Source organism: Phalacrocorax aristotelis, chromosome 11, assembly GCF_949628215.1.
Source record: "Phalacrocorax aristotelis chromosome 11, bGulAri2.1, whole genome shotgun sequence".
Taxonomy (NCBI): Eukaryota; Metazoa; Chordata; class Aves; order Suliformes; family Phalacrocoracidae; genus Phalacrocorax; species Phalacrocorax aristotelis.
Window position 1 is genome coordinate 20,816,807 of NC_134286.1, and position 18,778 is coordinate 20,835,584.

Genomic DNA, 18,778 nt, shown 5'->3' on the forward strand with positions numbered 1-18,778 from the left:
GCATCCTGCCTTATATTGCAGAAGTCATTCAAAGCTCTTAAGGCCTGTATGTAACTGGGCTTTGTGGTTCCAGTAGAGTTAATACAAAAGGTAAACTGGCAGCCAGCTATACACACATGGTTTCCTTTTGCTTCTGGCACTATGTAGAGAGGAAACCAACTGATTCTGGAAGCACAAGTTAGCTCCCTGTGGAACACACATCCATTTGCTTTGACCAGAAATTGGGTATGTGCTGAAAATGAGGGCCCTCAATTCATTCCATTGGCAGCAGTTAGAAACACCCATGCATTTTTTCAGTGTAACAGGACCACTCCACCAATGGTGCCTTGCTGTTTGCTGCCTCAGATAGACCCCTTGCTGGGCAGCCTGTTGCTCTTCTCTTTCCTACTCGCCTCTCCAAGAAAAATTATAACAGATATGTTTATACATATCAGTGAACTAGCCAGTTATTTGAGACCAGAGAAAATTCCCTTTGCTACTGTGAGATTTCCTTTCCCTATACATTTTAATAAGGCACAAGTTACTCTGAAAACACGTAGAGAGCTATAATAATGAACAATAATCCTACATTATTATTTGAGTTGTTTCCAGTATTCCAGGTAGGAAGATGCTACCTATTCCGTTAATAAAATCTAATTTTCTATAGTGTTTTTTGCAGGGGTTATATCTAACTTAAAAAAAAAGACAGCTTGGGGGGGGGCACTAGATTGGGTAGGTAAAGCTCAGGTTTTATATTTCAATTACTGCGCATACACATCATGCCCTCAGAAGTGACGGGTATTGAAGAGAAACTTCAATTAAGAATCTCAACACCTAGCTGAAGACAGCAACGTATACAGGTACATGTCCACAGACTGACCCAGAAAATGAAGCATTTATTAACAGAATATATTCCTGCATTGCCTGATCTATTACTGGTATTCTTAATTACTGGTATTCTTAATTAAATAGAGGGCTGATTTAAACATCACTATGGCTAGAGTTACCTCACACTGCTGCTTGTTATTAGAGAGCCATCAACCATAAAAAGCATGATTATGCTGCACAGAAGGTTTCCTTTTTGTCTTTTTACAGTAAGGCATGACTTCCATTTTGGACAGCAGCGTGACACAGAGGGGCTGCTGTCTGAATCACAGTGACAGGAAACAAATGGAAAAAGGGAGGGAGAATATACTCACATAACTGTGTTTTAGCACAGAGAAGACAGTACAAACAGCACCTCCTCACAAGGAGAGCATCAATTACCTTTGGGCGCTTCCATTCAACTTTCCTTAGTGGCGGTGATTGATAGAAAAGGGACTCATCTGAGGCTGGAAATTCAGGATCTTCGAAGAGCAGTCTCTGCTGGATACACTGCCCTTTCAGTTCGTGGTACTTCTGATCTCTGAAGAGTTGCACTGATGAAGACATATCTTTCTGTCTAGATAAGATGAATATTGGCTTGCGCAAATTATGAAGGCTCTTTAAATTCCACAGATGATACCACTCACTGATCTTTAACAGAGCATATAACTTGTTCTAAACAAGATTAATTACTAATTTCTGTTAAATTCACCCCCCGATTATAAATTAGATTATGTTAAGTAGTAAACTAGAAAACCATAAAACCCAAGAAGATCTTATATATTAGAATGGTATTTTTCGCTGAACAGAACTCTTATCAGGAAAGACATTAGAGAGTCCAGACCAGGCACAAAACCAGCATTTTGCTTTGTCAGATTGATTGCAAAGGTAACAGAGCAGGGCTTGGCTCTCAGTCTGTACCACATGTGAAGAGCTGGACCATTTTTCTGTCCTACATTCTTCTTCTGGCCACTAAAGCTCTAACTATGTACACCAACTCTTATGCCTAAAGAAAACCAAAACCAGATTTCCACAGTTGTCTTACATTCCATCTTAATTTAAGTGACAATACTCTGGCTGGTATTATTGTCTTCAAACTTGATGTTATATTTCAGGAAACAGAATTCCCAGAAGCAGCAAATATTAGCAAATAATTGGTGAGAATAAAAAAGAACCCTCCACAACAACAACAGCGGCCCCAGACAATTTGCTCCCAGACCTTAGTTCCCAGAATCACAACTATCTAACCTGGCAAGTTTACGGTCACAACTACAGAGCTCAAATAAATTGCTTAAAACCGTTTTACAAATCAGAAATCAACTACAGAAATCATTCAGGATAGTTGGAAGTCTGGGGGACGTGAGGGATGCTACCTCTATTTCAAGAGAGGGAGTGGAGAGAGTATCTGAACTTACCTTGTTTGGAACACTCCTGGGATCAATTCCTCTCCTCTTCCTCCCTGCCACGGGTTAGAGATGTATCTCCCCTTGAGTTATCTACAGCAATAAAAACAAATGCAGATTGTCCTCATATCAGATCATAAGAATTAAACAATATGCATGCAGTGGAGCACGGCACCACGCTGAACTAGCAGCCTACTTGCTGTGTCCTGTCGTGGTGATCTCAGCTCGTGCTCCTTGAGCTGCCTGCAGCATGAATTGGACGAGATTCCACAAATCTGCCGAAAAGTAAATCAAGCTAGGCACAAGCCTTTCCAGACATGGAGGTGAGCATAATGGGAGAAATACAGAAGAGTAATGAGGAACACTAGGAAATGTCAAATTTATCATGGTCTTTGTTCTTGTAAGTGAAAGCTACTGTGGCCAAAACAGTCTAGGGATGGTTTTAGATGGTTTTAACACCCTCTGTCTCTCTCTTACTCTCCCTCTGTCTCCCTCCCCTCACTCCTGTTCCCTCCGCCCCAAAATAAATGAGATGGCCCTTCAAGGATGAGTAGTGCTGCTCTGATGCCTTCACTCATGGGAATGAGGGGAGTATTCAGGCGTGCTGTTCTACCCTGTTGCCATTCTTGCTCCCGTTCCAAAGCCTCCTAACCACACACAGAGTAATCTACCCAGAAGTGTAAGTACCACCTGATTTCTACCAGCAGAATCTTACACAGCAAAGCAATATGACAAAGAAACAGTTTATTCTTGATATTTCAACCAGCCCAGTCTTCAAATGCCAGCTCATTCTCCATTCTTTCTCAGGGCAAAAATCTAGCAATAAATTTTTGCATACATCAGGACTGTAACGACTTTGAGTCAAATCCTGATACTGCTGGAATTGATGGAAAAATTCCTATGCCTTCAGCCAGGCCAAGGCTCCCCCTTCCAGAACTGTGTTATCCAGCTTCAATAAAGCAAAACTACACTTAAATGAACTGTTCAAAACCAAAATGGCTTACTGATACTATGCCATTTTTAGCAATTTCCTTTTTCTTAAGGGCTATTTTCTTGTTAATTATCTCCCTCAAAAAAACAAGTCACAAGCCATCTCACTTGGCAGATGGCCTCCCAAGACAAGGCAAATAGACTTGCTTCCCCCACAAACCAGTTCTTCAAATTCAAGTGCAGAACGACTTGTCAATTATGCAAAGATAGCTCAGGGACAAAAAGAAAATTAAATAGTTTGGCTAATTTGGGTGGGATATAGATTATTTCACGATAACTGGCATTCTTGCTTATTAAAAATTCCCCATGAGCTAACTAACACTCTAAACAGAGCCTATTTGCAAGATATGCTTGTTTTTAAAATAGCCCCTGGGTGATAAGGTTTTCAGCTGTCACTGCCTATTTCATAGAGATAGGTCTTTAATGACCTCATTCCCCACCCTTTCTTGCCTGCAATCTGCCGGACTGGAACGCGAGTCCTTCCAGGATTAACACCCCGTTACACTGCAGCCAGTCTTGCAGCAATGCACAGAATGTGGTCATAAAGCACAGCACATGAAATCAAGCTGCTACCTGCCTCACCCTGGGCTCCACGGGGCAGTGCTCACCACGGGAACGCTAACGAGGAGGCGGCTTCTCCTGCCAGGCTGTTAACCTGCCCCTCTCCAGGCCCCCAACCTGCCCCTCTCCAGGCGCCCTGTGCCATCCTGAGCAAATGACTAAGCGTGTGTCTTCGGAAGGGACTCAGGCTCCCAGGGCTGCCCAGCCTGGCTGCTTGATGTATTCCATCCACCCAGGAGACACTGAGCTCTGGAGCTGAACTGGAGTCCCATCACCATCTGGTGAACTAGTAGGAACCTGCTTTTGCAGGAACCCAAACCCACCCTTTTGAAACCCAACACGTGGCTTTTTCATGTTGGAAAGTCCACAGTAAAGAACGTAAATGCAGTTCCTATAAAATAGCCTAGTGGTTTGAGCACTAAGGATGGAGGACCACAGCTGACCCCCTCTTCTCCCAAGGTGTTCACCTACCAAGACATGGCCTAACCCACCTGAGACAGACAGCAGGCACCTGGCTCCCACTCCAAGGCTTATTTTTGAAGCAGCTCGCAGTTTTTGACCCTCAGTTGAACACCCAGGCTCCCAAACTAAGAACCACACTCCTCCTCCTTTCTCAGGTTCACACTACACAGTAGCACAGCTTTCCCTGATCTGCACCCAACAGATTTACCTCTGGTTCGGCTGACACTCGTAACGTCTAGCTGCACTGGGGAAGCACCAAGCACAGCTTGGCAGCCACTCTTTCCAGGCTCCCTGTGCTGTCATGTGATACAGAGCAATCTGTGCACAGCGTAGCGAGGGCTATGGAGCATGGTCCTAAAAATACTGTACCACAGTTCAGAGACCCTCTACTGCTCCGTAGAGTTCAAGGGACTGCTCCAGTGAAGGGACGGAAGAGAGAGGAAGAAGGGGGAAAAAACCCAAACAGCTCTACAGGTCAGCCATTCTTATATTTTTTATTTATTTACTTGACCATATATAATTATAGTTTTGCTTATTATCTTTTCTACCCCCTGAGCTGAGCTCCCCAGAACTTCACCACTCTGGGCACCACAACAGCTCCACAGCTGACCCCAAGGTTTCTCCAGCATCACAGCAATCCCCCTTGATATCAGCAGGAGTACAGGAGGTCCCACATCTCTCAGCTTTCAACTCTTGAGCTTTAAAGTCTTTGTCCGACCCTCTCTTTTTCCAGGGAGATTCCTATTTTGATCGGAAAAAGGATTTCAGCAGAACAGTGAAGACAACCCAGTGCAAGTCCCCTTTTCAATCAGGCTCCACTCGCAGACTCCCCTCCTCAGCCTGACAACAGAAGCATTTCATTTTTACTTACAGTTAATAGTCAGAGATGCTTCCCCCATCAAAGCCAGCAAGAGTATGGCTAAATCACATTCAGCACAGTGGCAAATACCAGCTCCTGGAGTTATTAGCAGCGTTAAATCAAACGAACATTAACTTGAAATCCAGTTCTTCACAAGATGAGTATTAAGATGAGCTTAAAGTATTATTTCCACTACCCAGTAAGTATTTCTTTACACTCACATTTTCCTGTCTTAAACTTTCTCTTCCCCAGCTGCTACATAGAAGATCCACAACAAACAAAACTAACTGTCCAGACAGGCGTGTGAGGGAAAATTACACCCTTGCTACCATTAAATTCATGCAATAAGCACACAAAAACTAACAGAAGTAATCTCATCTCAACCTATTTTTGTTACTCTGTGTAACTAAGGACACACTAGGGAAAAAAGTCAGAGAGAGACGTTATTGCAGCTGTTAAGCCAACTTCACCCCCCAGCAGTGAGGTAGCTCGCATGGGAAAGCATCCCTCCCACTCCCATCCCTGCAGGAGGTGCGTAGGGACGGCACAGAGCTGGGTTTGCCTGAACAAAAAACAGCACTTTCTGTCCCAAAGGCGAACACTGCCAAGCAGCTGCAGCGAACCCTCTGTTCTAGCAGAAACTCCTCTGCAAGGAAGAGGCTTGGCGTTGTGTAACACAAATTTTATTACGCACCCCACTTTTCCGTTCCAATCGCAGGACTCAAAGGAATTTCCATGAACAGCACCAGGACTAAAAGGGCAAAGTGTATTTCCAGCCAGTATTTAATGCCACAGATGAATGCAGCTTCGAACAGAAAGCTGCTTCTTCCAGCAAGCGGATGCTGAGATGAAACTGCTGAAGCTCAGGCACACCCCAACCTCAGGACCACACTCCTGCTGTTCCAGGAGCCCTGGAGTGGGAAAACCATAGAGGGATGCCAGAAAGGATACACACCGCATATGCTGTGCTCTGGGGTAGCACCCCAGTTTTAAGATTATTATCCATTTGCAGGTACCAAGCTTGCTTTTGTTTCATGCAACAGTAACCTTACCAATAATAACAACAACCACACCTGGTCTTGGGTTTCTCTTTTGTAACTGCAGTTCTGCGCCTGACTTGACAATGCACAAAAACCTCCCAACTCTAAACTCTTTTCTTTCAATACTGACTTATCACCAAACCTCAAAACCACTGCTTAGACCGTGACAGCAAAACGGGGACTGAAGTATGTAACTGTTTACAGACATAGTTTAGCATTTTCCCAAACATCGCTGTCTCCAAACTCATAGCTTGCTTCAGAGCAATGAAATCAGCAAGTGCTTTCAAAAAAGCAGCCCTGCAGCCAAAAGCTTTAAATTACCCTGAACTGGTTTTCCATAGAACTAATTAAAGGCACTTCCAGGGCTCCAGCTGGAAAAGGTTATTGCCTTCTCTTCCTGTGGAGAATGATCCCAGGTCCTTACAAAGCAGTGACTTTGCAAATTTGTATTAACAGTGCAGGGGAATTTAAAGCAGTTGAAAAGCTTCCACTCCACATATGCTGTGCCTTCATGCTCTTGGCTGTTCCACTGCTACTGATACATCGGAAGCATCACTGGCCCTAACACAGAGCACTGCTACTGGAGAAATTTACTCATTCAGACTCTTTAAACAGTTCAACACACTAACTGCACTGGGAGTCTCTGCGTTGGATTGGGTATCCTCTCTTCTTCTGCATAAGCCAATATAAAAGTATAAAGTCATTGTTAAATCTGTGATGTGTGGATATGCAATTGCATTAGTAAGCGCATATTCAATTTGGACCAAATTTGCTGCACAGGATCATTTAATAGCACCCAGTCCAGTATTAATGACCATGGACCCAGGGCTTCCCAGTTGTTTTGGAGAGCAATGCTCTCCCTGCTTGGATGAAACACCAAGTTTTATTGCATGCTCTGGGGGTATCATGACTGGGCAGCATTAGCCCTTCTTTCATCCAGTTTTTGAACTTTTCAACAAAATAAGATTAGTTTGACTATTTTATGGCCTCTGTAACTCAGTATTTTAATAGGCATATAAAGGTTTCTTTGTCTAGCTCAGCTCAAGAATTGGCTAAGGGAAGGAAACACAATCATTTGTCTTCTCATAGAAATGGGAAGGTGCCAACATTATCCTCCTGTGCAGTTTTGCCATACTTAGCATTAAAATTGAGAGAGGAAAACTCACATATTTTCATCTGAGAATATCTGCCTGTATCTTATGAATTCTGAGCAGAAATGCAGGGGAGACTAACTGGACACCAGGAACAGGACTGGCCACAACCTGTTTGCTTTCATGAACGTTGTCAAGGACTGCCAGAATCATCTGGCTACAAACCAAAGCTTTACTACAATAAAATTAATCACAACACTTGTACTGCAACATCATGGAGCTTAACCAGGCTTTTCTTTCAGGTCTCGCTAGCACTTTAGCTGGGAGCCAGAATGCAGTTTGCACTGCAAAGCTTGTGTCCAAGCAAGACAGCTCAGGAGGGTGGGTATCAGTCCAGGACCAAGCCTGCCATCCCCATGAGACCAGGAGCTGAGCAGGAGCTCCGCCAGGAGCCCTGTCATTGATTTTCATGGTTTGTTCTCTCTCCCACCTCTCTTCTAGTCAGTTCCTGGTGCAATAAAATGCAAGCCCGTTCTTACCCTTCAGGAAGGGAGTGCTGCAAACACCCTGCAGCCCTTTGGGGCGTGAGGTGCTGGCTAACTGCGTGCTGCAGCCCCCCCATCCCACAGTAAGAAGCACAGCTGCCCCAGCGTTCAGGGGCATGAACTGATGGTGCTGGGGCTGGACAGGGGGAGCAAACAGCAGCTGAGAAAAGCTGTACTTACAGGTGATTATGCCCAAGGGGGAAGGACTCCATCTGGCATGAGCAGAAGGAGGCTGAATTTGTAGGGGCGTCATCTTTTCAGCTTGAAAACCGAGCAAAATCAACACACATGTGTGCATGGGATTACTCAGTGGTACAATGCTGATTTCCTAGTTAAAACCACTCAAAGTCCTGGCGGAACACAGTCAGAGGGGGTAAACTCTGGCTTTACTCCCTGTCTCCCTTCCTTGCCTTTTCTGTGAGGGTTTATTGCAATGTAGTTGCCTGTGAAATAGCTTTAAACCATTTCCTCTCTCCCCCTGGGCAAAGGCAAAGATTTAAAAAGGAGTAGAGTCAGCAGCAGAGCAGACTTTTTCCTCCAGCTGAAACCTTCAATGCTTAAAGATCATTGCAAGCAAACACAAAAACCCAGGGACCCTTTTCTTCAATTCAACTAAACTCTGTAAGGACCAGGCTGTCAGGGACTGAGCTCAGCCACGCTCCCAGCTCGCCTTCCCCTGGCCATGCACACCTGCAGCAGGAAGGGATGCGGCTGGGCCCCAAGGTCAGTCCCTGGAGCAGAGCCCAGCAGCCCGACTCTGCTCGCACAGAACAGAGAATTACTTCTCAGCAGGTGCACTCAGGCACAGGCCACTGCTGTCAAAAAGCAGCACATGCTGCCCTGCTGCCTTCAACCATACTAGAAGGGGGGGGGGGGGTGTTTTGCAACAGTGTTTTGTGCGGCTCCGCCCACACATAACCACCAAATTGTGGAAGGTGTCTTGCACCAAGACCCCGAGGGGCTCAGCCAGAGGGACAGTTTGTTTGGCAGCCACAACTGGAAATCTACAGTGCACTGAGCAGCTCTGTTGTACTGAGCATGTACTAAGTTAAGGGCACACAAAGTCCTCAAGCTATAGGCATACGTGGCACCTAACAGTTTAGGCATTAAGCAGTAACTTGATTCAAGTTTTTTAGACTGCATCTTAGCGTTAAGGCCCCAGTGTTTAGCCTCTGTGCCCACTGCAGATGCTCAAGTCCCTTGCTAGATCTCAACCAGCATTCAGATATTCAAAACTCTCCGCACACCCAGATTCGGAGAGTCTCTGACTCCCAGACCAGCCAGGGTGACGGTACAAGGATGAATATATAGCACTACAGATCAACATGCGCACATTTGCCTGCAGTTGACAAGCAAGATTAAAATGGTTTTCTAAACAACTGTGCACCAGCACTGTGAGCACATGCTACATCCCCCCCAGGTCTATATGCTGAGCATGACGCCATGTGGTGTGGGACATCCCTGGGGTCAGTTGGGTCACTGTCCCAGCCATGTCCCCTCCCAACCCCTTGTGCACCCCCAGCCCCTCGCTGGTGGGGTGAGGTGAGGGGCAGAAAAGGCCTTGGCTCTGTGCAAGCCCTGCTCAGCAGTAACAAAAACAACCCCTTGTTATCAACACTGTTTTCAGCACAACTCCAAAACACAGCCCCAGCCAGCTACCGTGAAGAAAATTAACTCTATCCCAGCCAAAACCAGCACATTCTGTTGCGCAGGATCCAATCTTAGCACAGCTTGAACCTTTAGCTAAACTAATACAATGTCTCTCTTAAGCAAAGACACAAAGTCGCTATGGGACACACTTTAAGGAAATGCAGGCAGACAGGATTTTCCGGCGTGCACAGGTGTCTGCATACTTCATAAAAACCTTGACCTTCAGTGGCTTTCACTATAACCTTACGTCCAGACCAATTTGCCGCTAACTAGACAGGTAACAACTAGACAATTCCAGTTTTGAACTTTAAAAAAGTAAAAATATTGATTCATTTAAACCAAACTTTTGTGCTGAAACCACAGAAAACAACTTTCTTCAGAATTCCAGTATCTCTCCATTCTGCCTTTTCATAAAAGTTGGTTAAAAAAAAGAGACTATGATTGCAAATTAATGGGTAACTCCCTATCAGGCCACTCCATTATTTTATGTACCCACTTATCTATTATTTTAGACACAGTATAAAAATCTCTGCTTCACAAGAACAACAAAACCAAAAGTAAAATACCCACGTGAATTTCACAATGAAAGAATCCACAGCAAGAACCGACAGTATTTTGGAAGATCAGAGATAGTACGGAGAATAGAATTATATGAGCACTGAGATCAAATCCCTTTTTATTAGTCTGGACCCTTTATTCGGTATAACTGTTAATGATGCCTGGAGAGAGAAGACTAGTATTAGACTGGTTATCGCAGAAGAAACGAGAGCAATACGCTTTTGCAATAAATCAGAATGAGCGCTTGGCTCAGAGTTCGCGCACAGTGGAGATGTGACTTTCTGAAAGAAATGTACATTACTGCAGTAGACAAAAGCTTTTCTCACTGTGCTAGCTGAAGTGCTCGTTACTAGCAACACAGAGTTTTCATCCCGGCGATAAAGGTGCAAATCAAGTAAATGCCAGTTTACAGGCTACCTCTGGCACTTACCTGGCTGAGGTCTGTCCCTGCTCTGAGGCACATCAAACTCCAAAATGACTCCTGCAAGCAAAATTCCCCTCGGCTTCTTAACCTGAAACTCTTTGGACTGTACCAAGATCAAATCACTAGGGGGGTGTGTTTCGGGATGACCCTTCCAGTGATGAGTCACAGGGACACCAGGAAACCTTCTGAGCTGACCCAAAATGCAGAGCCTCGTTTACTTCTGGTAAACTGTTCGTTAGCTGAGATTGCGGCTGTAACTGTGAATGAACTTTTAAAGGAGGAGATGAGACAAGGCTGTTTGGCAAGAATTGCAGGCATTTTTTTGTATGGAAAGCAGGGCAGATTAACGTGCATCATGAAAAAAAGTTATATTCCTTATTAGGCTGCACACTGTTCCTCTCTCGAATAAAGCCAGTGTCAATGCCTCTGCCACAGTGTGTCCCGTCCAGGCCGTAGAGAAGAGTTGCATGGGGCTTCTGTGGGACTCGCAGCTGGATGGGGTTGCGCAGACTAGGAGATGCAGCAAAACCCAACCCGTGGCTTTGCGCCCTTGACTCTGACACTGTGGCGAGCCTGCAGCAGCCTCAGGGACGGCTCTCGCACACTGCTGGGTACCTTCCCCTGGCTTGCCTGTTCACAGTCTAGAACTGCCTAATTTTGCTCTTCCCATTTCACTTGTGGTGGGGAAAACAACCTGACTGATGAAGAAACCCTGCCTGGGAGAGTCACAGAAGAGACTCCAGAGGTCCCCGGCCTGAGCCCCAAGGAGGCTGAGCTGGTCCTGGGCTGTGCATCACCGCAAACCAGTCCTCTTGATCTCTGATCCATCACGAGCCTGCTCATCCTCACTCAAGCACTTGTCCTGTCTTGCTCCTCTCCCTGTGCTGGTAAAAGAAGATATATCACTTCATGGGGGTAATGACACAGTTTAGAACTCAGAAAAGAATATATTTTTCTGTGCCGTGGCAAAATAAAAAATAGGACAAAAATAAATTCTCATTAAGAAATGGTTTTGGTCAAACAAACTCCTCTCCAGATTTGCTTAGCCCCAATTTAATTTTGGGTAAATCCCAAACCTTTGGATTAATGTCATATGAATTTTTTATCGTTTGAAGATTATAACACCTTTATTTTACCATTATTTTGCTTTTATTTATATTTTAGTAAATGTAGTCCAGTTTTCAGAGACACACCATTTCAAAATACATTACAAAATTTCACTTATACCAGTAGTTTTAAATATTCTCCCCAATCTTCTTCCTGCATTTAGTCCTCCTTATTTTAGCATAACTGGTCTAAGTTTCCACATACATCCATTCCTTCTCCCAAACCTTGTTATTCAACAAATCTCCTATTTGCCTAAAGGAGTTTGGATCTTGGGGGTTTTGTTACATCCTGAAAACACTCTGAAGACAAAGCGTTAAGTAGTATCATAAATTTCTGCACTGCAAGGTTCACTGCAGAATTGCTTGCTCCCCTATAAAGCACTTACCCGACTTCCTGTTGAAGGCATGCTGAAATTTGGACAGAAAGTGCCTGGAAACTGCCACTACAGTTTTAACATTTACTGAATAAGAAAGCCCTACATACTAAAGCCATGTGTTTTCAATTCATGATTGAGTAAGTAGACTGAAGTTTAAGTCATAATAAAAAGCTGACGTCCAGCTCCATACACCACGCGCACTGTGATTCATTTGCGCAGTTAAGGGAAGAACATGAAAAATCCCACAGGAGTGCAACAAAATTCTACTTTTTGCGAGCTGATAATAAATATTCACAGCTCATGTAGACGCATTCTCACAGTAATTGCCTTTGATCCAATGTGGAAAAAAACCATGAGAACTTTTTCATATGAGTATTAAATCTGGTGGCATAATCCAAGAATCGTATGCAATTTGCCTGGCTGAGGAGGAGCTCTTGCTGCAAGTCTCGGCAGAGACAGGAATTCCTTTAGACGGACAGCAAGATGAGCCACACAGGCGGCAACCAAGGACAACCAGACAGCTCTGGTCTCACTGGAGAACCATGGCAGGAAAGGTTATAATTCAGTGGGGCTATGCCAAAGCATTCGAAGAGACATGCTCATGTAAATTGCCGTGGTCTAGAAAGAAGTCTCACTTATTGTGGACAATTCAACTTTCCAACACAGTACCTGAAATGCCTGGATGTTCCCAGCAGCCTTTAGCCTCTTCGTTGGAGGTGTCCTGAGCATCATCACCACACAGGTCTCTAAGCTGGTTTACATCAATGACTGTGTTACATCTCCAGGTGTCCCTGAATTCCGCATTGCTGTCTTGCACAGCCTGCTAACACCCTCAGAGCAGCAGCCCACCACACTCTCCTCTGCTCTAGACTTGCTGCTTTCCAAACCTGACTCATGCCTGCACCCTCAGCAGGCAAAGAAGAGCCCAGAGCTGGCCCTTTGTGTAAAGACACAGCACAGATAAACAACAGAACTTGCTCCTTCGCAAGGTGGTGATCCCCACACATCTGTACATTTAGCACCTAGCTCTGTCCCTCCATAAATACACGTCCTTCTCAACAAGAGGATGCTTTGCCATCTGCATAACCCTGCATCCACAAGCAACTCCAACACCCCTCACCCCACTACAAGCACACCAGCCGGTGCAGGTCAGGGCATCACAGCCCAGGCTGCAGCACCTGGCCTAATCAGTGCTTTGCCATCTGTGCCTAATGCAGAATCACCCACAGCTGCAGAGAGGACACAGCTCTGTGCTACAACCGGACAGTTTATTACACAGCTGCCAGAGATATAAGGGGCTTTTTTGACCCAGGGTTTTGACCCAGTGTCCTCTGGCTCTGCCAGCCGAAAGTTTAACAGCAGGATACACAGAACAGCTATGGGATTACCATGGCAATGGGCAGTACTTCTGGACAGTTACTAAAGAGCTATCCCAAATAAAGATGCTAGTGGGTGTCAGCATTAATTGTGGCTACTAGAATAAATGAACTGTAATGACCAGACAAGAAGCTGTTCCTCTGGGAGCAACTTGACCCTTCATCCCAAGCAGTAAATGTGGTACGCTTCCCATTTGTGTCTGGTTCAGCTCTGCTGGGACAGCTGTGTTTCTGAGGTCTGAACAAGGCAAATGCTAGCAAGATTGTAACAAGTATGAACCGCGCCCAAAGCTGGTGGTAGCAGCAGAACTTGAACAGGCCACGGTCCAAAGCCACCCCAGTTTACTTACTCGGTATCTGCAGCATCCTGCTGTCTAGAACCAAGCATTGTTCCTCTCTTCCTACCCAATCCTGATCCAGGAGAGCTACTCTTATGGAAACACTCCCTTCACAAAGAAGGATGCAATAGGACGCTCTTCTTCATGCCAAAGGACTTTTTGGGTTCACAGTTCAGTCCAGTTCCAGACTGCTTTGCTCCAATAGCTGTTCTCATGCCTGTCAGAAGAGCTGTTACTGCAAGGTGTCTAGGTGGCTTTGTCATGACTGTTTATCACAGAAGCCTACAACCTGCCCATCACCTTGCAAACACATTCCGCTGTCAGGTTCTCATGTCCCACCTCAGCTACATTCATCCATTATTCACTTAATTTCATGAGGCAATTTGTTAATAAAACATTAGGTGGTTTCCAGCAGAGATTCACTTAAATCCTATATGTTTACTCTACTCTTTCTAATTTAAGCAGTTTTGTACAGAGCCCAAGAGGCAGAATCTGAAAACTAACCAAGATTCAAAAGAACCACTTTCAGGGTTGTGTATCCAGCTGAGGTCTGATTCTGCTCAGGAACAGCATTTTGAACCTGGGTCCCTCATCCCTTGCATCTTGGGATTTTGATAATGGGTTCCTTCATTCTTCTTCCATAGCATAAATGATAGGAGGGATCGGAGTAAGGGATCAGTCCCAGCCTGATGGCTCGCTCTCAGTGAACCTTCTGCACAGCACTGAGTGAAAAGAAGACAACCCCTAAAAGAGAAGGCACAGCAGCTTTGCTTTGCCCCTGGCTATAGCTGTCAGAGAAGCTTTTTGCTCACTGAGTGTTCAGGGCAGGATTTATCCCCCAACTACCTTAACCACAACCATAAGAAAAAATTTTTAAACCCTGTGGAATAAAAGGCCCAATTCTACAACTCAGAGACAACAACAATTTTAACAGAAGCAGGGAGAAACAAGGCATCATCGCTACCTCCCATGTTCCCTGGAGGGGCAAGATTTGAAGCGGGCGTTTGGAGTTATTTTTCAGGCAAGCTGGTCATGGGGGGAAAGGAGGCTGAAGGGGAGCAGAGGAACACGGCTCCAGAGCAGCCACAGCCTGAGGGAATGGCCCCAGGACTTCCCTGAACAGACACAAACCTGGCTTGTCTGTGAGCCCTTTAGAGCCCAGCTCTCCCCAGGCCCCAGCAACAAAACAGCTGTGCAGCACTGTGAGAAAACCAGCTTTCCACTCATGGATGGAGCAAAACCCTGCAAACCCCTGCAAGATCCCACAGAGGGACAGCCTATTGTATGCACCGACACCAGCTCTCTGAGCAGGACAGGCTCTTGTGAGAACCTCGCGGCGGCGAGGGCACGGGGCGCGCGCTGAGCACCCTGACTGCGAGCAATGTTTCCCTACATGCGGGTTCGTTTGCCCGGTGTGCAAAATGCCAAACTACACACAGAGAGGAGGTATTCTATTCATTTTTTGCACGAAGATGAGTGTTTGGTAGTAATGCCACAAAGCTAACACGCCGCACTGAGACACAACAAGGTATTTATACAGCTAAATGTGTTAGTCACGCTAATATTCACACCCCTTAGCTAATAATTGATTAATTTCTTTCTCACCTCACATTAAAGGTACAGCTCCTTTTAAATTTACCACACACACGCAGAGAGTGAGGGGCTTCCTGGCCTATGGGCGTGATTTTTAGTATTATAATGAGGATAGTTCACCTAAAGGACACTTAATGTTAGTTCTTATCAACATCCCAATTAGTTGTTCTCCTTGACTATACACTTTATCAGCCAGTTCTCAGCGTCTTCTGAGGGGGGGCGTTTGCTTTCATCAGTCTCTCAGCTCTCCTTGAGGATAGTCATAAAACAAATGCTTCCCTGTCTGTCAGCTCCCTTCTCTGGCTGCCAAATTCTTCCGGGCTCACGTGGGTATTGCTTAAGAAAAAAATTCTGTTTTCTTCAGGATATCAGCAGGATCACGGAGGGGTGAGCCGAGGGGCCTCCCCTTCAGCTCTGCGTGGGTTGGTGGGTGAGTAGGGCATCCCACACCTGCCCAGCTGGAAACCCTGAGCAGCTGTGAGTAAAGCACCTTCGTGCTGCCCGGGAGCCCTCGGTACCGGTACCGGCTGTCCCTTGGCAGCCCGAGCCCAGCCCCTGCCGCGGAGGGCGTTCTGCGTGGGGCGGCCCGGCAGCCGGGGGGCGGGAAGAGCTCTGCGGCCCGGAGAGGGCGGTCGAGTTCCCCCGGGCCCCCACGCCAAGGTCGCAGCGTAACCGCCCGCCCACCGCCTCCCGGATCGGGGCCCTCGGCCGGCGGCGCCGCGGCGGGCCGCTAGGTGGCGGCCTCGCCCAAGGGTGCGCGAGCGGCCGCTGGCACCGGGGAGGCGGCCCCGCCCCGCCCCGCCCGGGCACCGCCCGCCGCCATCTTCGTGCTGGCGGGGCTGGGGAGCGGCGGGTGCCGGCGGCGGGAAGCGCTATGGGGAACTGCTGAGGAGAGCTACCGAGAGGAGCCGCCGAGCCGCCGCTGGCTCCGGGGTTCGGGGCTTCGCCTTTTCTGCACGGTGGCCCCTTGGGCGCTGCGGGCAGTGCCGGTCGCCTGCCGTGTGAAGGGCCAGCAGAGCCACCATCGCGTGGCCCTTGAGTGCCCCTCGGGGTGTGGCACTTTCGGTGGGAGCAGCCTGTGCCCAGCAGTGTTCAGTGAGGAGAACGGCACAGGGGCTGGAGGAAGAGGCTGGGTCTTCTTCCACAGCCGGCTGTGACCTTGGGCAAGTCATTCTGCCTTCCTGTGGTGCCCATGGATGAGGCAGGATTTCCCCCCCCAAGCAATGTGGCAGATGTTTTCCGTGGGGGTGTGGAGCCTGCACTGGCAGTGAGTGCCTGGCAGAAAGTCATAGAATCGTTAAGGTTGGAAAAGACCTCCAGGATCATCAAGTCCAACCACCAACCCAACACGCCCAGGCCGCCTAAACCATGTTCCCATGGTGTCACGTCCACGTGTTTTTTTAACACCCCCAGGGATGGTCACTCCCCCACCTCTCTGGGCAGCCTGTGCCAATGCCTGACCACTCTTGCAGTAAAGATATTTTTCCTAATATTCAATCTAAACCTCTCCCATCACAACTTGAGGCCATTTCTTCTCGTTCTGTCACTGGTGCCTTGGGAGCAGAGACCGACCCCCCCCTCACTCCAGCCCCTCTCAGGCAGCTGCAGAGAGCGAGAAGGGCTCCCCTCAGCCCCCTCTTCTCCAGGCTAAACCCCCCCAGCCCCCTCAGCCGCCCGCCAGCACACTTGTGCTCCAGACCCTGCCCCAGCCCCGCTGCCCTTCTCTGGACACGCTCCAGCCCCTCAAGGCCCTTCTTGTCACGAGGGGCCCAAACCTGAGCCCAGCATTCGAGGTGGGGCCTCACCAGTGCCGAGCACAGGGGCCCCATCCCTGCCCGGCTCCTGCTGGCCACACCAGTGCTGACACAAGCCCGGGGGCTGGTGGCCTCCTTGGCCACCTGGGCACTGCTGGCTCATGCCCAGCCGGCTGTCAGCCAGCACCCCCGGGGCCTTCTCCGCCGGGCACTTTCCAGCCCCTCTGCCCCAAGCCTGGAGCATTGCATGGCGTTCTTACAGGATGTGCTGCCATTTACCATTTGTGTAGGCAGATGTCAATCATGCTGAAAAACACACATGAAGAGAAAACTCCCTGAGGAGCTTACAGAAGACAGGATTTTCCTTCTCTTTGAATTGCCATTTGTATTCTGAGTGCTGTGTAAACATTAAATATTTAAAACATTGCCTGTAGCACTCTTGCTTCTTGGTGGGATTTGGATAAAGCCATTCCTGTCTTAGGGTCATGAGAAGAGCTCTCAGGCTGAACGGCTTTCTACATCTGAGCAGCTGAGACCTCTAGGAGTGCTGCCCCTCTGAAACAGGCTTAAATCAAAGCCTCGTTTAACATTAGGAGGAGTTGGAAGGGGATTTGGTCACGTTTGCGCTGTCACTCACGGTCTGTGGGATGCTGCTGCTGCAGGAACGTTGTCTGAGCCTCTCCTGAGCATGCGGTGCAGCGCTGCGCTCCCAGGAAAAAGGCCCAGGGCAGCGCACTTCAGTTTTCCCAATTCCGACACTTCCCCTAGCAGCGCTCGCTGCATTTCACGTCAGCTTTGGAGCCTGTGCGGTTTTGCCTTGAATGCTTGACCACATAATGACTTTTTTATTCAGTGAAGGCCTGTCTTCAATTTCAGATCCCAGCTCTGCTACTGATAGTGCTGGTGATTTCAGGTGCTGGCAACTCTTAGCAGCTATTCTAGTTTCACATGTGAAGCTCTTTACACAGAGTCTGGAGTAGTGGTTATCCTTCCTGCTGGCACCTGAAATCCAAAGAAATTCTAAGGCCACTTCAGGCACTTGCCCTGTGGTTTGGCTGTGGCCGTAGGTGACTCCCCAGGTCACATGGAAACCTGTGGCCACATCAGGGGCTGAAACCAGCTCTCCTGAGTTGTAGCCTACTGGTCTAATTACACTTTTCCTAGTGCTATTGCCTGACATTTTTAAAAGTTAGAGCTGATCTACTTTTCTGACCAGCAGCAGAGTATCTTGAGTCATTTAACTTTCAAGATTTAAGGGTATTAAGGGCAGACTTGTTTTTCTGTATCTAAATCTATGTCAAGGGGACAGAAAGGTGTTTTTTAGTTTCTGCTTTAATGGACTAAGCCATGAGGGGGATGCTGTACGTGCCCATGTGTGCCTCGGAGCCTCTTTGGCAGGACTTTGTCATGAGACACTAGCATAAAGAAATTGTCCTTTAAAAGGAGCTATGAGGAGGGCACGGGAGGACGCATTTGCCCTTATTCTCAAGTTCTCCAGCACGTAACTGCACTTTTGGTTCCCCTCCCCACCCGAAGGACAACCTATTCATTTGCAGAGCTACAAAGGCTTGGCCTCATCTCACTGCATTTGGCTCATCTCCCTGCTGCATGTGCACAGTAGAACATGGGTGGGCGACCTCATTTGAGAGTTGATTTCATTATAGATCAAGTGTGTTCCTCCCCTCACGTATCTCAGTTATCTTCTTCCCTGATGAGGACTTCTTAATTAAAGCATGAACAATTTGCAGCAGAACAGCATTTTCCAAAGACTTTTCTTTCCTGGGTGCACAAATGCATTGTTCTCCAAA

General features: G+C 47.2%; 1 protein-coding gene across 1 annotated transcript in view; it reads right to left on the reverse strand.

Moving 5' to 3' along the window:
* Window positions 1-10,557, reverse strand: part of CAPN6 (calpain 6) — a 65,225-nt gene extending 54,668 nt beyond the window's left edge. Inside the window, exons 1-3 of the mRNA XM_075107231.1 lie at window positions 10,433-10,557; window positions 2,259-2,339; window positions 1,246-1,420 (exon numbers count right to left, since the gene is read on the reverse strand). Coding sequence (XP_074963332.1) covers window positions 1,246-1,410 — 165 coding nt within the window. The 5' untranslated portion in view covers window positions 1,411-1,420; window positions 2,259-2,339; window positions 10,433-10,557. The remainder of the gene's footprint in view (window positions 1-1,245; window positions 1,421-2,258; window positions 2,340-10,432) is intronic.
* Window positions 10,558-18,778: the final 8,221 nt, after the last annotated feature.